The sequence below is a fragment of the Lytechinus pictus genome, chromosome 1, assembly GCF_037042905.1.
Source record: "Lytechinus pictus isolate F3 Inbred chromosome 1, Lp3.0, whole genome shotgun sequence".
NCBI lineage: Eukaryota > Metazoa > Echinodermata > Echinoidea > Temnopleuroida > Toxopneustidae > Lytechinus > Lytechinus pictus.
Window position 1 is genome coordinate 25,956,683 of NC_087245.1, and position 22,987 is coordinate 25,979,669.

Sequence of the window (22,987 nt, forward strand, 5' to 3'; positions counted from 1 at the left end):
CTCTGTTTAATTCTAATCCGTTTTTGAGGCGCTATCATATTCAACGTTGAAATAAAAGTATTTTGAAAAACTGACCAAGCCTTATTCACGTTAGTGCATTGGATTAAATCTGACCAATCAACGGCAGACAGTTTAAGATTGAAAGATTCTTCGCTATATTTTTTCAACGATCTGATATCAGTGGTTCTGTGAACACCTATAGCCAGCCTAATTTTCTTTCGTGTACAGAAAGTAAAAGAATGGTCACTTATACCAAGATCAATAACACCACTTTGACTTATTTTTTGTTCGTTATTACAAATCACATGGTCCAATAACGAAGAACATGTGTGAGTGACACGGGTTGCATCTTTGATGAGTTGGCTTAATCCATGAAGACTCAATAAGTCAGTATATTTTTTAGCCAGTGGAGATTTCTGAAAAAGACAAACATTCATATCGCCTAAAAGTATAATTTCATCATCTTTCTTTAATATATCGAGAATATTTGACATCTTCTCAATAAATTGATTGCTTTTCGGAGGCCTATAAATGACGCCAGCAATAATTGGTTTTGATCTTGGTAGAAGCAAATTAATCCACAGTGATTCAGAATCACCTGTACTTAAAACATCTATGATATTGAATGGTATTACAGAGGCTGTTTAGAGGTCGTACATTGGCTGCGTAGTGGCCTTGCGATTTTACTACGATTTTTTTACCCCATACATGTGCACCGAAAATCCTTACAATGTCGCTGGTATACGACCGTGCATAGCCATACGATCGGTATACGGGCAATGGGCTTACGATTTTTATAATCTGTCGCACTTATCACGAAACGAAGTTGTGGCCTACGATACCAGTAGGGAGTCCTTGAAATCGTATGACATTTCTCTGATACGATCGCATTGCGATATTAAAAATACAGTGAGTTTACGAATTTATGGTGTTAGCATTAGACCAATGTGACATTAGCACAAAACTGGCTCAATGGAAAGTATGACCGAGCATTAAGAAAGATAATTGCACAATATTCATCATTCCCTTGTCCGTGGGATAGCTGTAATGTTTCATTTTTTAACTAAACACGTACAATCATTCTTTTAAAAGCGCATTTTGACATCATTGTGTATCAACAGATTAATGAAGAATATAACGAATAACATGTCGATCCCCAATATTTATGAAGGAGTTTCTAAGGCGAATGGTTCGATGAATCGACTTCAAACTTCGCAGATTGGATGATTATGATAATTTTGTTTATATATGTGTAGGCCTCTACCGGTTAGGTTGTGTTGTGATTGAGAACGATACGCCTGTGACGTGTTTGAGCGTGGTGTGTGATAGCGTGTAAAATCTGACCCTATTACATTTCATTATTAGATTTATGATCCATCAATATTGATGTGAAATTCGTTGTATCTTGCTTTTTTCCCATAAATTTGAATTTTCCATAAATAACATGGTTGGCACTAGCAGCACAGATATCAAACTTATCAGATTATAGTTCAGTCGAAACTTATTATCATTGGCCGCCCAGATCATTTCTTGGGCAGCAATCATGGTAATTGACGATGAGTAAAAAGGGTCATTTTTGTCCGCAATTGAGAAAGCATTTCAAGACAATTTTTAAAAAATGGGGACATACATAAAGAAGAAAATGAGAGGCAGAGAAAGAGAAGTCGAAATAAATTAGATGTATATCCTTCAATAATTTCCTAATCATACTTTTATTTTAATTTTTTTTAATCTATAAATTGAGAATATCGATACAAATTGAGGTTTCAAGAGAGGTGGTTATATATTTTTTATCTTCAAGAAAGTGATATAGTCTCTCTACTGTGGTTCTCATATCTCGCAGAATTCGATCTTACATTAATGCCAGATTTGAAAAAGATATTTCAAGACCGAATTATGAAAATGAGAAATTTCACCTTCCATACTACTAATAAATGAGATTTATTAGATTACACTTTCTCAGCTCTGCCTATCACCATATTCTTATCTTACTTTCTCTACAATTCCATTCAAATGAATTCATATCGAGATTGCCCGCTGGTCCTGATTTATGGGTAAAATCTACAAGACAGAGATCTGTAGCTTCATTTTGATCTGCATGGTTTGACATTCTTAACCCGCACGTTGAACATTTTAAATCAAATAAAAACTTTAATATCTAAATCATAGATCTTTGGGAATGTGGCGCCCATCCAAGACGACCGAATAAACCCAATCTTAGTGAACCACTTTTCACTCCGTCAGCTTACAAATTTATACACTTTTCAAAACTTTCGGACGTGTAAATGAATTGTGGCTTTAAAATTACAAACAAGAAAATATGCATACGCACGTACGATTTCATTGGTTACTAAATACGAACATGACGGATTACCCTAGATTTTATATGACTTCTAATACAAGTTTCCCGATTGTGTTGATCATTGCATTTTGTTCGTCTTCACGGTTTCTTTACTATTTTACCAAAATTGTCAAGATAAAGGTTGAAAATCACAAAAACGCATGAGAAGTTGGTTTTGTATCAGTAATAATTATTTTTGCAACATCCTAATCACTCAACAGAATGAACAAAGCATTGTCAATCCCTAAAATAGATTTTAATAAAATATGGAATGTAGGCCGTGAAGGTCTAGTTATATGTAGAAAAGAGAGTATTATAAATCCTACTGCAAAATTAGGCAATAGGTCAGCAGATAGGAGGGAAGCTCTGACTATATGCATTATATTTTTTGATTTTTTGACGCCAGATTATATTCCCTGCTTGTGCAAATATTGAGAAGTTTATAGGCCGATCCAAGAGGCGAAGTGACCTATCCCCCCCCCCCCCTTCTATTGGCGGAACCAAAACAAAAACAGGAAAGAAAAGAATGGGGAGGAAAAAAGAAAGATGATAAAAAAAGAAGATAAGAATAATAAAAGTGAATGAGTTGAGGGGAACTAACGAAGCCACAAGATTAAGAGATCACGTGTAGGTACACGCGTCTGCGTCCATGGATAATTACATAACTATCAAGCTATCATTCAAAACATCTTACTTAACCATCTAACTGCAGGAATTTTCTTTTTTTTGTATTTGAATTGTTGCCTACATCTTCTTTCAGCATCTAACTACAGGGTTTAAATTAAGTGTATTTTAATCATTGCAATGATTTTTCTTTGCATATGCAATGCCAAAGCAAATGATTGGTAGTATTATTCAAATTTGTTGAGTGTAATCTAGGTAGTGTAATGAAGAGACAAGACATACTTCTTCTTGTACAGGAAATAATTGAATTCCTTGAATAGGGGCAATTTTTATAAGCCACATTTATGACCCGGTGGGTGTTTCATAAAGCTGTTCGTAAGTTAAGAGCGACTTTAAGAACGACTGGTGATCCTTTCTTGTGTTAAATAGTATTTACATTGGCAATGGTTTAGCACGTAAGAAAGGATCACCAGTCGTTCTTAAAGTCGCTCTTAACTTAAGAACAGCTTTATGAAACACCCACCAGGTCAGTTCATTTCAAAATCAAAGCCTCTCTTTCTCAAAACGTATATCTCTCTGTAAGTTGTAGGAATTTTTTAGTTCATGACACATGCACAAAGAAATCACACAGAAAAGGTGTCCACATATTACGTTTCATTGACAAAATCAGTTTTAATTTGAAATAAAACACATGGAAAATGTGTCAATTTATCAATTGAAAATCGTACAAACACATCATCATCATCATAATCACGATATATAACCACATGGTGGACTCCTATACAATTATAAGACCAATGAAGTACATTAAATGTTTAAACAGAGAAGCAAGTTTAAGAAGAATAATATAAAGACAGTATACACACATTTAAATACAGATTCTATCATATTAACCTGTCATTATTAGGATTGTCCTAATTGATAAAAACGAGATCATGTCCGTATTAAACAACATCAGCTGATCAATAAAAACAGCAAACTCTCAGTCTCTGAAAATGACATACCGATACAACATATCAAAACTCATCCATTTTATTCTCTTTTTAACTATTCATATTTCAGATTGATTCATAACATTTGTCTTTCTCTAATAAAGCACTTTTCATATTATCATTAAAATGATTCATTCACTCATTAATCCATTTTGATTTACCTGATTTTCTCTCAATTTATTAAATAATCGTATTTTAAATCTTTCTACTCATTTATCAACCATTCTAATTACTTGATTTATTTAACAATCAATATACCTACATGTACAAATTTAATAATTGGTTCATTCATTATCAATTCCTTCATTGATTTAATCACTTATATACTAGTTTTTTATCATAAGTCATCGATGACTGAATCGTTTACATATTCATGCATAACAAATAGGAATTTTTTGATTGAGTGCAGTCGAAATCTATGCCTCTATCCTTCCAGATCAGAAATATATTGCACCTTCATATACACTACAGTGGCTTTAGATAACATGAACTTCTATCGTGTCACCGTCAAAGCTATAGTGGGTCATTGTCGATCCCAAATTCACATATAATTCAAGTTTGACATTGATTCATCAAGAGGTTTAGGGCCCCGTCTTACAAAGAGTTACGATTGATCTGATCAATCGCAACTATGGACGGCCAGCAATGTCAACATCTATTATGCATGTTTGTTTAAAACATTTTCTAGCTATGATGTATATCCATGCATTCATTGTTTTCTTGAAATTTCATTGCATATCTCTTTGCATACAAAGGAAATTGTGCAAATTTTTCTAAGAAAAAATTATGACACTGATGAATTTCCATTGAGTTACGATTGATTGGATCAATCGTAACTCTTTGTAAGACGGGGCCCTGGAGAACCACACATTCTCATGTCTTCAATGACCCCTGATACTTTAAACCTCATGAACCTGATTCTATCCAGGTCCCGGTAACACAAAGCTTAGCAATTGATTTTGGAGCCGATTCCTATGATTGATTGCATTGATTAATGTGTGTGATCCACCGTAAAAATCAGTCCGATGATCATTCACTAAGATCTGTCTTACAGGGCCCGGATCACAAACCAACACACAAAGTTGTATGGATTGTGTTCTTCAGATCTAATTGACCTCATCACTCCTAATTCTTCTCAATTCATTGGCTGCTCACAATCAATATATACCCTATTAAATCTTACACACAGGTCCATCCATCAGTTCTTGAGAGATCGCGATCCTTTAGAATGTAAACAGACAAAAAAAATTAATGTGGCCCCCTTAAAAGGAGGGGCGAAAGCGTTAAGATTACATAGAATACAATATTGCAAATATTCAACATGTACAAACATTCGGTAGAATTAGACAATTTGGTGTACTTCAATGAGATATTAATACAATTACAATTTTAAAAAAATGTTATCATTAACATTCTTTTTATTATTACCAGTGTGATGGCTCAGTTGGTAGGGTCTGCTTCATAACCGGGAGGTCAGGGGTTCAAACACTGTCCACATCAGACTAAAATACATTAAAAGATGGGAGTACTGCTACCCTGTTTGACGTTCAATGATTTTAAAGGGATAGAGCAATGTTGATCTTGCACTGCTCAGTGGCTGCTGGGCCCACGATCAATTGAGCAAAATAAATTTTCATTTTGCTCAAAATTTCTATCTCTGATTTCTATTTCCCAACAATATTTCGAACAGATTTTAATTTTCCTTTTTTTTCTTCTTTTTTTCATTTTCAGTTTTTCCCCACCATCAACGAAACAATGATGAAGGAGAATCCAGTCAAATATAGCCAATGACATTACTCACCATATATGACTTGTTCCACTTTATTTAGTGCCACAAAATATAAGAATAAGTGAGCTTATAAATAAACATGTGGTAACTATAAAGTTATGTAAAGAAAAAGTATATATATATATTGTATCGAACTAAAAAGGCTACTTTGGAAAAGATTTGTAATATTAAAATAAACCAATAAATAAAGTAGGTTGAAATAATTTTGAAAATTGACACCTTAATTTTCACAAAATGAATAAAGAAGGGATCTTATCAAAAACTTAGCCAAAAGTAGATCAACACCTCCCTAAGAAACAACAAAAATCACAGAACTATTAAGCATTGTTAGTTGCAAAATGTGTGATGCATGTGTCCATCGATGATATAATTGGATTTCATGTTTTTCATGATTACCCTCAACAAAACATCCAATGTTGAATTCTTACCTCAAGACAATATTTTTGTCTATTCAAAGAATATAGAAATGAAGATATGTTTTGAAGGACAATGATAAAGCCCTAGTAGACATGAGTCATGCTTGATATTACATTTTCATTTACATGAAACATTTGTGAACATAAACACATTTCATTTATAATTTAAGACCTTCTTTATGCCATCCAGAGGGTATTTGTACATGCTTATTATTGAGACAGTCATACAGCCTTGATTTCCATCAAAACAAAGTACCTTTTTGCACTACAACTGCAGAAATCTCAAATAATGATGTCAACCTTCATGCTCGTGTCTGATGTCTAATTAAAATGCCTACATTTTGACATCAGCTCCTGTTATTTCATCCTTAAAAATATTTTTTACACCTTCTTCATTGTTATTAGGGAATTGCTGATAAAAAGTAGCATGCATTAATGAGATATTTTCAATGTGTCTCAGACATTTTAAGGTTCATTTGGAAATCCAGGAATAATAACATACTTTTACCAGGCAGATTTCACCTTGTTATTGTCTTTTACTTTCTTCTCTTCTCTTTCGCATATCAAACTACATGATATGCAGGCTGGGTATACCGTAAACAGGAAAAAACACTGTCTTCTAATCTTTACCACAGAGCAACAAAACTGTCAAACGTATTGAATGCAATATGTCTCTGTTTAAATAGTATGTATCTAAAAGTTCACATGTCAGTATTTTCAATAAACTTGTTTTAATCATTTTAGGAATTTGAACTCATCTTTATATAAATGACATAACTACAGATGATTTCTTACTGTGGTTTGGTGACCTTGAGAAACACAATGAAACCTATCAAAGGCTTCATACTCAAGTGTCGTCTAAAATTCCTATTTTGCATAAGTCTAGCGACCATTCAATCTTTTTTCAACCATGGATTCTTGGTGATGGTTTGAATTTCATTTCCTGATATAAGACAGCTACATACAGACAAACGGTTCCACAAAATACAGTTATCTTTTCATTCGGGTGGGATCCTGAACAAAATCAATTTTCTTGTAAACTCACAAAATACATCTACTAAATTGCATTTTCTTTTCATAAAATCCACATCATAACAATTCTAGTATATATAATGTATATAGAAATGAACTGGAAGAGTGACATACACTTCTGGGTCGGTATTCAATTCTAAGTAAAGATTTTGTATGTGTTTTACTTAGCATTTTACTTGGCTAATCAAAATGCTTATAAATCTCTGAGTATTTAACTTTATCAAGCAAAATTTAAGCGAAATACTAACTAATAACCATTATGACGTCATACAGTTTGAGCCAAATAATATGCAATGTATGAATCCATCTGTGCGCAGAATGTATGACTGTGCGTATCACATTTGTAAACTGCATGCAAGCCGGATTTAAGTCTGGTAGGCGGCTGACTTAGATTTAAGCAAAATACCAAAACATGCAATTGAATGCAAAAGCTGGATTCAGATTTTACTTACCCAGTAGGCAAAATACCGAGTAAAATACTTCAAATTCTGGCTTAAGTATCAAATTGAATACCGGCCCAGGGGAATTAACCAGGCTAAACAGAAGCTCAAAGACCAAGGAATCTAAACTAAACCCTAACAACACCAAGAGGCGTTTAGCAACAGTATGTCTTAAAGTCATGCTTAACTTAAACGGCCAACATACACATGATATTTAACTTGTTACCTCATTGATGAATACGCAAAAGCACACATTCTTTGAGCATAATTTGACTGATGCAGTGATGTGGAAATGCATTGAATGGAACGAGGAATCTACCAAGAAGTGCTATTTTAACTAGGAATTTACCAAGAAGTGCTATTTTAACTATCAGTAAGTCACATTGCAGTCCATGTGAAATGGCTCCCAGCTCTTGGAAAATAACACTCCTCCACATCTTCTTCTTCCCACTACCAGAATGGAATATTCTTTACTGAAGGTTCAATGTCTGTATGATGGGCGATTCCATGATTTTATTACATTATACTTTTGTGTTTATTTATAATGTAAGATTGGTTTCTACATGGAGTTCATTTGATATTATACAACTCATACAAAGATTCCTGTAATTTGATTGGTTGAAAGCCATTCAATATTTGATCCTTTTTGTGCTGCATGCAAATTTCATTTTCCATTGCACGGCGACCGTGCATTTTTTATTTTTCCATTGCACGGTTGAGCTCTCTCCCGCAGGGGGTACCACTAAGCATGTGTGTAGGTACATTTTGTATGTGTGTGTGTTTGCACGCATCAAATTAAGCGCATCAACAAAAAGGCTGACTGTGCACACTCAGATTCATGAATCAAAGTGCGTCACAAAAAACAAAAACAATTAACTGCTTTCATCCACTGAAAAATTAATAACATTTCCAGAGAAAATGAATTGTCAGACAAAGGCAAAATGTCTTAGTTCCATCTGCTTTTTTTTTTCTTCTTCTTCTCTATTGTTAAATAACAAAATCTTGAAAATTTGTTGAATAAACCAAATGATGCATGTCTTCATTCCTCCATTATGCGACCTATCCACTCTAGTTGAGGCTGTGTTCATACAAATGATGCATGCACATAAATTCATTAGGCGACCTATCCACTCTCGTTGAGGCTGTGTTCAACCCAGCCTAACGGCTTCGTGCAATGGATTGAACAGAGCCTCAACTCGCGTGAGGATAGATCGCCTAATGAACTTATTTGCATGCATCATTTGTATACTCTTTTTCTTTTTTTGTAGTGTAGATAGTGTACATCCTACTTGACACCATAATATAGAATCCTGAGACCCATTCCTGTAAGGGATGAAAACTTTATATCTGGTAGGTTACATTATGCAGAGGACATGAAAGATTGAGATGCATTTCTCCCAAAGTTTTCTTCAAACTGGGTTAAAACAAAACAACCAGTGATATTCATGTTACTGATAGATAGTTGACAAGTCATTTGATTCATATAAGCCTTTGTCCCCCTCATTAATTGGTTTCCTTTTTATTTTATTTTCTTCAATTTACCATGAGAATCTGTTCATGATGGATACCGGCACATTTCACAAATGTCCATGTTATTATCATTATTAATTTTTTCTCATTATTATTATGATTATATGTATATAAAGCTTTTTTCTGGTTGAAACAAGAAAAACATGGTTAGCCCCAACCTACATCATGGTTAGTTATGTTACAATTGGTCCAACACTACAAATTTAAGACACTTTTTAACAATGAACTCCAGGGACCCGTTTCATAAAGCTGTTCGTAAGTTACGAATGACTTTACGCACAACTGGTGACCCTTTCTTGTGCTATATGATATATCCCAATGTAGCTGACTTGTGTATAAGAACTTGTTCTAGTCATTCGTAAAGTTGTGCTTAACTTTACGAACAGCTTTATGAAACACCACCCAGATTTCCCAACTGAAAAACATACAAAAGATACAATATTTTGAGTCAAAGTGAAAAAAAAATGTATGAAGTCCCAAGTCCATTTTTTTTGTATTGCTTGGATTAAGTTTGAAGACAAAATTGGAGAAAGTTTCTTTGAGTGGAGAGGTACCCTTTGCATTTACAACTTATAAATAAATTTGAACCAAGAACTAAAGACCCAAGTTTGAGATAAAGCAAAGATAAAGATTGGGAAATGTCCTATAATTCACGGAACACCCTGGATAATATTATCAACCATCATAATGGCATATTCCTGAAACGCCTTTGTTAAAAACCTAGCAATAACTACATGTGATATCCATGTTATATAACTATAATATATATTTAAAGGGGAATCCAACCCAAATAAAAACTTGTTTTTATAAGAAAAAGAAAAATCAGAAAGGTTGATAGGTGAAAGTTTGAACAATATTGGACAAACAACAAGAAAGTTATGAATTTTTAAAAGTAGTAAATATTGGTAATCACTATACCCATGGAGACTTCAAATTGGCCGCATATGGGATGTCATAGTGATGTAAGGCAAGGACTACTCTTCCATGTACTCCAATACATATTATGGCTAAAATATCATTTTTCCCAAAAGTTTAATTTCAAATTATATTTTTCTTTCATGAGGACATAAAACAATATACTACCTGGATTATATTTAGATTACTGCCCCAGGGGAATGGGTACTTAGGAGAAAACCACAAATCCCTGATAATAAAGTACATGGCCTATGGGAAAGTTGTCCTTGCCCCTTGTCATAATTTACTTACCCAGTTGCCAATTTGAAATCTACATACTATTAGTGATCTCAATTTTAAAGCAGCAATAACTTTCTTATTGCTTGTCCGATTTCTTTCAAACTTTCGCCATTCTGTTTAATCAATTTTTCTCCTACCCAACACAACATTTTATGGCCAAGGCTGGATTCCCCTTTAAAACTACAAGCATCACAAAATGAAAAAAGTGTGTGGTTATTCTTTAATAGCCATTCACCCACGAGGTCATTACATTGGATAACATACAACACTGAATAGATTATGATAGAGCGCTCATTAGTTCTTGTATAGCGCTATCATCATATATGCTTAATAATCATTACCTGGCTTTATTTGCTTCAAAACAACAATGTCATAAACTTGCTTGTAAACATGTTTGATTGCTTGTGTTTCTCCTAAAATTGTTGTTGCCATTTGCCTGGCCTAATACAAACATTTCTTGTTTTTGTTTGTTGCATTATGTTATGGACATTCATTTAATGTGAGTTTGTTATTCATTGCTTCAAATGACTGACATGAATGTAGGGATAAATTGTCATTGATCATTTGCTACATGATAGGTATTTTCCATACCATACACAAATAAGTCCATGTACATGTCATACACAAATTAATCCATGTACATATACAAAAATATATTGTGTGATATTTATAAACTTACTTTATGAATTTTTTTCCTATCAACTTTAAGCCTTTTATTTTCAATCAGAATTTAGATCCAAATCCCTTGAAGAGCATTTGCTTATTATGTATGTATGACACTGGTTTACCATTGGGAGGCTATTCTATCCATGTTCCAACATATCATACCACAGTGGACTTATTGGAAAGTCCATGACACAACATTAATGAAAAAAAGATTACATATCAATTCAATATAGCTATATGCACATACATCTACAAATTATTCCGAATTCATGAATTGCTGTGTTGTTATCATAACATGAAATCTTCTGATTATTAGAGCATACATCATATATAGACTTGCCAAACATCATTCTTTTCATCTGTGGGATCAACCTCCTCAACTTGATTTCTAGCTTCTGTTGCCATGGGGATGGATGGTAGTGGTTCTATAGAAGGGGATAAGGACGAGTCCAAATCTGTATTACAGGCACTGGATGCTTGAGGAACGGAGCTCAAATGAACCATGTTTCCATTTTCAAAGTCTACATTTGAGACAGAACCTGCAGCAAAGTTAGGAGTATTGCCAGGAGACAGGCCAACATCACCCCCTGGTCCTTCTGCAAGGTTCAGAGGTTTGGTTGCTAAGGAAAGCTTTAATGTTGGCGACGCAGAGGGCATTAGTTCCTCAGCTGAAGCTTTCTTCCAGACATCCTCTACCAGTTTGGGCTCGGGATCTAGAAAAGATTGTTGATTTGAACCGGAAAACAAGGGAGAAGGGAGTTTACCAGAAGTCTGTATCAGTTTGGCAACATCTCCTTCAGATACCTTCCGCGGTTTACTGAGATGCGGTCGCTCTGATGATGTGATATCTCCCAGGCTTGACTTCTTGACCGGGGTGTGTTGGACAGACAGGCCTTTCCTGTGTACTTTGCTCGTGGTTGGTGAAGTTGATAGATCAGGGACGGTGATTTTAAGAGAAGGTGAGGAGATGGGACACAGATCCATTCTTATCTTTGGTCTTGTAGCAGGAGATCCTCCAACTGGTGAACTGCTGCTACTTGATACATGTAAATGGCTGGATGAACCATCACCAGTTTTTGCTGGGTTTCCAGTCATATCTTGGACCGATGCTGAAAGAGCCAAGTTCCTGGCCTGGATTTGCTGTAATGTATTATCAATGGCAACAGTGTGTGGGTCACTCGATGCTCGACCAGTTCTTAGGTGGTGTGAACTCTTACTGGAACTTGAAACATGACTCCTGGAGCTCTTTTTCCTAACTGTCGCCTTGTCAAGCTTCACAGAGCTTGTGGATGATCTAGTACTAGAGCTTGAAGCAACAGCACCTCCGACTGATAATAAACTGGCGTCTGAAGAGTGTTTTGGGGTGTCCACATTCTTGGAAGATGAACCAGCAATCTTCTCAAGAAATTCTTTTCGCATTCTACGTATCCTCTCTGCTTCTGATTCTCCTGCACTATCATGTAGGGTGACTCCTCCTCCACTGCTAATGGGGATGACCCGTAGCCGATCTGACTTGATGTATTTGCCACTTCTTGATTTGCCATGGGAACGAGATGTTGATCTTGTCCCTCTTTCTTTGGGTGTATTGTCGAGTAAGACCTCCTCTGGGTTGATGCTATGCCCACTTGAGGTAGCTGTCTTGTAACTCCTACGTTGGGCAAGGGTCTGCCTTGGTTTCTCTGCAAAATATAAAAAGAAGTTTAACAATTACAAAAAAAAGTGATAACGAAAGAAATTATAACCATGACAATGATACTGTGTCTTTTACAGTACAAGAAATGATGTTGGTGAAGGAAAAAAGGAAGAAGACAGAGAAGCAGAAGATAATAGTGGAGGAGAAGGAGGAGGAAGAAGAAGAGGAAGAGAAAGAAGAAGAAGAAGAGGAAGAGGAAGAAAAAAAGAAGAAGAAAGAAGAAGAAGATGACAATTCATATCTGACAAGTAATAACAATCATCGCTATGGTAATCGTAAAAGACAAAGTACCAAATATAATTTTATCTTTTCATAAGCTCTGTTATTGTTTCATTGTGATGTATGTGTACTAATGGAAATTTAAACTAAAAATTGTGAAAGAAGAGGAGGAGAATGAGGAGAAGGAGGAGTAAGGAGATTTTTATAGCCATTTCCCAGCATGTTCTTCGTTTACATTTAATTCTAAAATTGTAAACAACCTAAAAACACATGCTGCTCAGGGGTTCTTAATTTTCCAATTAGAATATAATGATCCCATAAGGAATAGGATAGAGAAAGGGGTGATCTAAAGTAATTAAGATAGAGAGGAGAAAGAAGAGACATAAAAAGAGGGAAAGAGAGAGAGAGTAAGTGATATTAGAAGAGTGAGAAAGACACACAGAGAGAGAGCGAGAAGAGGAGATGAAGCTAGAGAGCATGAAAGAAAGAAACGAACAAACAAAGGGAGAGAGTAAACAAGAAAGTGGGCGTGAGAGGAAGCAGAGTATATAATAAGTCTGGTGGGACTAATTACTGCTTAGTTATATATGTGGGCTCTTCTTTTGATACCATCGATCGGGTAATCTGCAACATCACTATACACATGTAATGTACCATAGAATGAGAACACACATTCTTATCTATTCAAGGAGATCTGAATATTTTAATCAAAAACTGGAAATTTGATTTTTGAATAGCTTCTCCGAGGTGAACCTTGGAGATGAGATGTACATGTACATCTGTAGTAATTCTACAGTCGAGTTGTTCATACATTTCATGCATCAGCAATATCAAGTTCTGAAGAAATATACAGTTCAATTAAGATTATTATTTGAGCTGGCTTAAACTAATTACCAAAAATAGGAAAGGGGTACTCCAAGTCATCTTAATCAACAAAAAACTAGCAAAATTAGTATTGCTTGCTACATAAGGTTTGCTCTCAAAAAATTATAAAAGAAAACTACAACAAAAATATAATACAATGACACACAATGCCACCTAAGCCTGATTTTGTACTAACTCTACATGTATATGTTTTATCATATTTTTTTTACAACAGTTAATCTTCATTCAATTACAGTTTCACAGAAAGATTGAAATTAATTAGAATTGCAACCTTCATGATGGACAAGAGCATATGCAATGATAACTAAAAAAAAGTGTAAATTAAGAAATTATACAATTTCATTAGTGTGGAATTATTCCACATCTTTCATTCTTTCACAAATCCCTATCTGTCCCTTTTTTTAATTTTTAATTCATATTCCTTTCTCTTTCTTTCTCTCACCCTCTCTTTCTTTCTCTCACTTGCTCTCTATCTCCCTGTCAATCTCTCTAATGCTTCATCTCTCTTCCCTTCTCTGTTTCTCTCTGTGTCTCTTTTCAGATCTTTTCTATTTCTGTTTCTCATTTTCCTCTCTTCAAGCCTTGTGTGTCTCAGTTAAATTATGTCCTCATTCGTGATCTCACATGTTTGTTAATGTTTGTTTTTCCCTTGCATGTTTTTGTCTTTGTATGTTCTATTTTGTATCCCTTCTTTTTCTTTCTTTATTGGGCTGGAACTTCTAAGGCTGCGTTTATGCGACCTCAAGCCAGAATCATGATTTGAATCATGATCTGAATCATGATTCAAAACACAATCATGAATCACAATATCACAGAATCAGCGTTTAGACGGCCTTCATTCCAAAGCTGTTTCTTTGGAATCGGGCCGATCCAGTGCGCATCACTAGTGCGCAGTTTGACAGAGGAAGTAGAGGTCAACTTTTTTGCACATGTTTCGGCTTGCGAAAAATGAATCTTTTGCCTTCAGAATTCAGTCTCTTATACCTCATTTTGTTTACTTCTATTCATCATGTCGATTTATCGCAATGGTTTTCGGAAGTGAATTTCAGCGTAGATCCAATTTAATATTGACACTATTAAAGATAAATTCCAGTTGTGGGGACGATCTCAAAATGACTTTTTTACAGAATTTAATATAATGATCACCAAAGTGTCTGTTTGTATACGTAAAAAATATGTGCCAAAGGATTCTGGAAGAAATTGTGTAATTGCTGAGAAATAAGCAAAATAAGCACGGATTCTGTCACTTCCGTCGGGTCTTTATTCCAGCAATAATAATAAACTGTCCCACGTGTGCCTATCTGTGTTGGCGATCTTCAGTGTGATCGTTTTTTAGCTTACATATTATGATTTCAAAAAGTTCAGTTTATGTAACTGTACCAGATCTAGATCCACGATGATATAGTAATACTTAACCTTGGTTTTACAGACTTTCTCACGAAATCAGTATTTTACTGCAACTACTGTCATTTAGCTTTAACTCAACAACAACTGAGATCATTGTCTGATCAGTTAGTTCATTTACGAGAACTTGAAGAACTTGAAGATATGACCAAAAAATGAAAAGCAATGGATGATGCGATGACCAACACAGAACTTGAACATGATAAGAAATGCATAGCATGCATAGCACATACATACTGTACAATATAGCGCGCGCCTTGAATTGGCAAGAGTCAAACCGAAAGTAGCCCGACACAGTGACGTCATACAATCATGATTCAAATCACGATTGCGTTTATACGACCTTTTTGGTTCGTGATTCTACAGAAACGTCTTTCCAAATGCCCCTTTTTCCGTGTTCCATGTTTGTGATTTGAAAAACGTTTATTTTCACTTTTGACTAAACGCAATCGTGATTCTACAGAATCATGATTTGAATCATGATTCTAATCATGATTCTAGGGTAAAAAAGTGGCGCATAAACGCACCCTAAGATCCAACAGATCTTTAATGCCAGTCCACACTCGAAGCCTGTTTTGTATATTATTTTATACTGTATTATCATTTTCGTTACTTTGTATTGCTCTTTCTTGCCATTGTGCAGGGATGCCACGAGGTGTCCTCCAAAAACCCTGAAATTTTTTTACGGGCAGGGGCAGTGTCCAAGGACAGTGACGCCTCCCTATAACATGTAGCAAAAGAGTTTCTCTAATTGAAGAAGAAACCCACAATGACACTTCATTGTTGGTGGTTTTGTGGGTAAATTTAGCAATAATTTTCCAAAATCACTCTGTGTTTGTAACATGATGCTTTTTAATAGAGAGTCAAGTGTATCTTACATGAAAATACCTCAGAATATACAATGAAATAAAACTGAAGAGAATATAAGAATGCCCTACAGTGTATGTGCAATAATACTTGTTACTTTCCTTGTAAGTAAATTTACTGAAGATCATTCCAGTTAAAACAAATTGCAAAAAAAATTGTGTTCCCTCCTCAAAAAAAGTGTTGTTACAGCCTAACAGGAGAAAATACAGAGAATTGGGGTCCCCTTGTTGCAGAAAACGCAGAAGATGAAGGGTCCCCTCATCACAAAAATTGTTACAAGTAGTGAATTACCTTATTTCACTTTTAATTTTATCTTCTTGCCTTGTGCATGAATGGTTTCTATGGCCATCCTCTTTCTTGCATGGATAGGACTTGTGTTTCATAATCCAAAGACTCTGGTGATGATGGTCACAAGTATTTTCCCACAAATATGTCAGCGCAAGCATACATGTATGTACAGTACATCTCTCATTCGGTCAATCAACATACAGAGCGATCGAGAGAGAGAGAGAGGGGGGATAGAAAGGATGGATATTCCGACTTTTTTTTTATACGGAAAACAGGAAAAGTCGGAAACCTGGAAATAAGACAGATAACAAGGAAAAATGAGAATTCCGAGTAAAACCGGAAAAGTGGCATCCCTGATTGTGTAATTTCTCATTTACCTGTATACAGGTTATTTGTATAGAGTGAAATGAAATAAATTGAATTGCATGATTACACACAAAGTTGGCATGCATATTCCTTACAATATGCCTGTGTTAATCAAATCTGCCCCCAAAAATAAATATATGACAAATTAATAGTTAGAAAAAAAGGACTATAAAAATGAATTAGGCAAATTCATGCATATGAAATAATCATTTGGGGGATGTCAACTTTAAACTGTTCATGGATACCGGTAATCATTATTATCTACATGTAATCTGGGTCTGTGTGGGAGTGCTGTTCTCTTTCAGAGTGCAGTATTTTTGGTTTTTAGCTGCTAAATATACTTGGCATATGACATACAATCTAACCATGGATTCTGTCAAAACTAGATACATGTATTCAGCTTTTCATAATGCAGATCTTTTATTATTCAAGCTCTGTCAACAAAAATAGATTCTAATATAATAGATTTTGCCAGAAGATTTTTTTTTCACCTACATTACAAAGGTTTTCAAGAAATTTGAACCAATTTGGCTGTAAAGAATGATTGTTGTTCTTCTTCACAAAGATTGAAAATAACATAAATTTTGATAAATAGTTAGGGCTGCAATTACCATATAAAAAAGAGAAATGTTGCATTATCTGTTTCTATTTTCCATTGTCACTCAGGATCAAAGATTTTAAGAAAAAATATTTTATATCCCTTGCTTAAGATTGTTGCATGAAGAGTGTACACAAGGAGAAAACAAGTTTCCCATGAAATATTCAAATTCAAATAAACATTTATTTTTCTTCCATTTCAAAAATTTGTATACATAAATTCATACAAAAATCAGTATGTCATGAAGAATATAAACATGTACATGTTATGTTTATAATAGAAGAAGGCGTAAGACCTTAAAAACAAAGGCTCGTGGCGGGATACGCCTGTATACATAGGCTAAATACAAAACAGTGAATTCCAAATAAAGGACGAAGGACTAGAATAATTAATTTTCCTAACTGATGTTATGCATAGTCCATTATTCCAGAGGGAAAAAGTGAAATTTGCTTTTCTGAACTCCCCACCCCCGCCATAAGCACACTGCACTCAAGACGTGTGCACTGTGCATGGCAACTCAAGCCATAACATGCTCATCTAATCTCTGCGCTTAACTGGGCTGCCTGCCAAGCTAGATATCAAAAGAGTTAGATGACAATTTATTTTGTTATGAATTTTATTTTTTGTCTTTATGTTGTACTTAATGTGATGAAGAATGATGCAGGCAGTAGGAATTTTAAACAAATATACAGGCTTTTTCTTGGAACAAGCTGGAACTATTCACACTCAGGAACATCTACAAAGCCATTGGCCCTCGGGAGAAGGGCACATTTGATGTTCCTTCAATGTGAATACCAGTAGTTTTAGACAGATCCATGAGCATCAGGGTAAATTTGCACAATACAACAGTACCCTTCTAAAAACCTTTGTCAAACAAGTATTTCTAGAAAAATTGTTCATACATCTTGTTTCATATTTAAATCAAAATGTAGTCCCATGTATAATCTGGTACACAAAGAACCATGCAACAAGGAACACAAGAATCTGCCGCATGCAATCGGATTCCAGTAATTTTTTTTCATTCAGGCATTCACACAATTCATGCTAATTGATTCTTTCTCAGCAAAAAGTCCCCATTTTTCCATTTTAGCACTCTCAAAATATTGCAGAAGTGGTTTGCAGTACACCGTGTGGAAAGTTCTAGAAAGGACTTAGAAAAAAGAATAGAGGTAGACATGAAATGGATAGGCAAAAGAGTGGAGAGAAGTAGAAGAGGAGTCTCCTCTCCTGCTCCTCCTCAACAGCTCCACTTACAGACTCAAGCCAGTCTTATCTTATCTCTCCATGTAAAACCAGTCTTCTCTCATCTCTAAAACTACTCAAGCATTCACATCTCTCCAACTACTCAAGTTTTCAACTCTTTCTGGTTTACAGTCCTTGTAAGGACTAAACTTGATTTCAAAAGATAAATCTACTTTCTAGCCTCCCCTTTCTCGCCTATCAAATACACTTCTATTTCTATCTACTTTTTCTAGGACATTCTACATGGATATGGTGTACCGTAAACCACTTCTGCAATATTTTGAGAGTGCTAAAATGGAAAAATTGGGACTTTTTCATACCACCATGCAAACCTTCAAACTTTATCTCTCAAAATATTGACATTCAAACCAAACCTAATACCAATGAAATTAAATTAAATGAAGTGGGATAGGCACGTAATATTTCATCATTTTCTTGTATTTGTTCGTCATCATCATCTCCCATCATGGTGGTTACCATGCTATCTGATGCAAGCTTTTCAGCTGCACCAGGCACAAGCGATCTCTGTACAGTTGATCCACTAATTTATACAGAGAGATATTACTCCAGTCAGTAGAGCTCAGTGAGTTGATCACAATGCAAATTTGACATTTTGAAGTAGGCAATTTGACAACAAATAATAATATAGCAACCTCCTTTATAGTGGAATTCCTGCCAAAAGATGCTGTAGTCCCAATCCACCAACTTTCAACGAAAGCCTCTCAGCTCCCCACTGTGATTTTAATTGCATTTTCAAATGAATCGATGCATTGTACAGACTTTCCCACCTAGTAAATGCAAAAATGCAATTCTTGGCACTACGATACTCATCCAAATTCTCCCTATACTTTCTTTTTCCGAGTGCCTCGGAATAGAACGGACACATACACAGACTGTAAAATCATTCATCTAATTGACAGGTAGACTACGTACAGATCAAGGTCAGGAAGATATAGAAAGACATTTTAGGTCAAAATGAACTACAAACTAATAAAAATCAATAATAAACATAGTTTCCACACAATTTTGGAAAGCTGATGTTCAATATTGATTTTAAAAACGCTATAATTGTAAGGGGAAAATTTGTAAGGTGTAAATGTTGAAGAATCAATCCTGCCATTAAATTTGTTCTCCAATGCAAGCTTCTCTAACAAAAGAAACACATTGCACGTTTGAGCCATTTTCCATTCAAGAAAACAAGGTGCAATTAAAAACATCTCTAATTAAGACCAAAATTTATGGGAATGAATATGAGACAGAAATCAACTTTGCAAGATTATACGGATTAAATGTTATAGTCATATAAATATATTGTTGTTGTAAGAAAAGTTTCTATGATGTTGATTTTTAATGATCAATCACGCGATATTTCAACATCACAGAAGCACATTCAACATGAGTGATGAACAATCCAGTGTAAAGCTGACTTCTATTTTTAACAATGAGCTACAAATATCTCAAATCAAATTCTAGATTAATGGGAACAAATATCTGACAGAAATTTTCTTTGTATGAGAAGGCCTAGGGCTCTAACTGAGATCAAAATAACTTCAAGTTAAAGGAGAATGAAACCCTTGAAACTAGCTGAATCCATATCAAAGAGAAAAATCAAAGAAACATATTGTTGAAAGTTTGAGGAAGATTGAATGAATAATAAGAAAGTTATGAGCATTTGAATATTGAGATCACTAGTGCCATGTAGATCCTCCCATCGGCAATGCGACCAAGATCTGTGATATCACACACGTACATGTACAACTCCCTCATTACTTTAGTACTTATTTCACTTATATTCTCACTTTTATAGAGTCTATCACAAGGTTAGGTGTTTTCTTTATGAGATGACAAGTACAGAGGTTTCACAACATTATATCATTGATGAATCGTTTGTCATATGATTAGAATGAGCAAAAAGAGATGTTTTGGGGTATATTTTCAGTGTCTGAATGGGAGAGTTGTACGTGTGTGACATCACAGATCTTGGTCGCATTGCCAATGGGAGGATCTCCATAGCATTAGTGATCTCGACATTCAAATGCTCATAACTCTTTTATTGCTAGTCCTATTTACTCAAAGTTTTGTTGATCTTATTCTTTGATTTTTCTGCTTTCACAAAAGCTAACTTGCTCCAAGAGTTTCATTCTCCTTTAATGGGAAATATAAAGCATCAGAGACAAAGAGTCCAAACAAGGTCTGTGAATATTATTCAAATACTTGACAATGCTGTCCATCATTTTAAGTATATCCAATTGCACCTCTCCCCCCTTTTGCCATTTTCATAAATGTAATAGGTGAAACGACTGTCTCCAAACGTGCATCGGAGCTCTATAGCATAGACGGCAGACCGGTTTTCAAATCAATTCAACTCAGGCTTAAACAAGACCAAACATATAGATATAACAACAGCCTATATTCTGAACTCAGGTTTTTATTCAAACTCTGGTCTAAAGTTGTGGTTTAACAACCAATAGCCAATTGTGACACACTAATAGTACAGGGGGGTGTTTCACAAAGATCTAAGTATGACTTAGAATCACACTTAAATGCCTAGTTGCGTGCAGCATAAAAGGCATAACCCCATTGGTCAGATCATGCGAAGACGCGCACTACTGCGTATTGATCAATCAAATTGCGCGTTGCATTTGAGACATGCGTCGGTATTTAAGTGCAATTTCATCATACTCAAATCTTGGTGAAACACTCCCCAAGTTCAACTTATCAGCTCATTGACACTGGAATCTTTGATAACTGTCGTGGTATAATAATTAATATAAGTTTTCTTCAACATCAAAACCTGAGTTTAGAGCGAAGTAAATAGACTTTTGACAATCTTGGCTTCCCACAAGTTTAGTAGAGTTTGTAGCCCAAGTTAAGAATACAAGCAAGTATGTGTAACTTGCAAGATGATATTTAGGAATGTAATGACATTTTATATAGATTGATGAGTATTTTCCTGAATTTGTGTGTTCACAGATTTCAAGGATGTGAATAGAGGTATATTCTCACCTTTTGTTGATTTACTTGGTTCTTGAAGTGATAGTTCCATGGCCAACTTGACATCATCATCAAAACCTTGAATTATAGCAAAAAAGGACAAGAAACAATGTTTATCAATCAGTCCGAATGTCATAAGCACGTCTCTCTTGAAAAATGTTGAAAAACTTTATCTACTCAGTGTGGTCTGCAGTATGAAGTGTACTGTGCAGTGGTAGGGGAGGATATTGTTATAAAATAATTATTGTTGGTTAAAACGATGGGAGAATCTATCTCTTGTGAAGTGATTTGTATGTAGCTACATGTACCTTCCAAAGTGAAGCTGAAGGAAATAGCATTTACATTCATATTTCTGAGGGAGTCATTGTTTGTCCCATTCACTTTTTTTGTTAGCCAAAAATTATTATTTGCTTTAAATAACACATTAGAAATAGTCTAATTATAGAATGAGAGGTGTATGAAATACCTCAAACAAATCATACAGCCAAATCAATATTTAAGCTTAGAAAACCCATTATTCCTAATAAACTGCATGCCCTTTGCTTCTATAGTATAAGTACTTGATCGGTTTAAATGCATTTAATGTAGATATAAGTACTACTTCATGCTTGTTCATATTTGTTCAACAGTGGGTAAGATAGTAGTTTAGTACACAGTTTACTAAATTTTATATAAGAAAATAGCACTATGCACTTATACCAACGATAGTACAAAGAGCAATGCATTTTGGTTTTTTTTTAATGCTCCTGATTATGATAAACTCTGTTATTTTTCCATAAACCAAAATCGTTTACTTGAGAGATCACTGAAAAGCAGAAAACTATAAAAGGAAAATTTGCAATTCAATGTTTAAAATAGACTGACTGTTCAACTATAAAATCTAAGCAATTTTTAAATCTTCAACACTCGATAGCTCATTTTAACAGTTACTATCGTCACTGTGTTACCTATTTTAACTTCTCTTTTAGAATGTCATTTATGACTACTTTGAACTCTTGGTTTATCTTGTATACAAAGTAACCATTGCTATTCAATCTCTTGACAATGTTTTTAAACACTTTTCTTCAATAAAATCCAATCAATCACTCAATCAATTTACTTTTCACAAATCAGACAGCAAATTCTACATATACTGTAAGTGTACATCTAACATTTCATGTAGTGTATGGATGAATGCACATGTTACACTGGGTGAACACAAACTGCAATGAATTCAGACATTTGTCTATTCCATTTCTATATATATTTATATTCAAAATGGCATATATCATGCTCCATTTAATAATCATATCAGAGAAAAAAATATTACATATAAAATGTCTTTCTTCATGGATTGTTAAGAGCTCTGTTTATCAATATACATGATCTAACCAAGTTATCATGAAAAGCCGAATGTGATTTTCAATA

The 22,987-nt window shown here is 34.7% G+C and overlaps 1 protein-coding gene across 2 annotated transcripts in view; it reads right to left on the reverse strand.

Annotated features, from left to right (window-relative positions):
• Positions 1-8,898: 8,898 nt before the first annotated feature.
• The window catches only part of LOC129264971 (ankyrin repeat and IBR domain-containing protein 1-like), a 33,784-nt gene continuing 19,695 nt past the window's right edge, over positions 8,899-22,987 (reverse strand). For both annotated transcript variants that reach the window (XM_064099056.1, XM_064099051.1), the window contains 2 exons: positions 21,593-21,658; positions 8,899-12,703 (listed from right to left, as the gene is read on the reverse strand). In XM_064099056.1, coding sequence (XP_063955126.1) covers positions 11,349-12,703; positions 21,593-21,658 — 1,421 coding nt within the window. In that variant the 3' untranslated portion in view covers positions 8,899-11,348. The remainder of the gene's footprint in view (positions 12,704-21,592; positions 21,659-22,987) is intronic.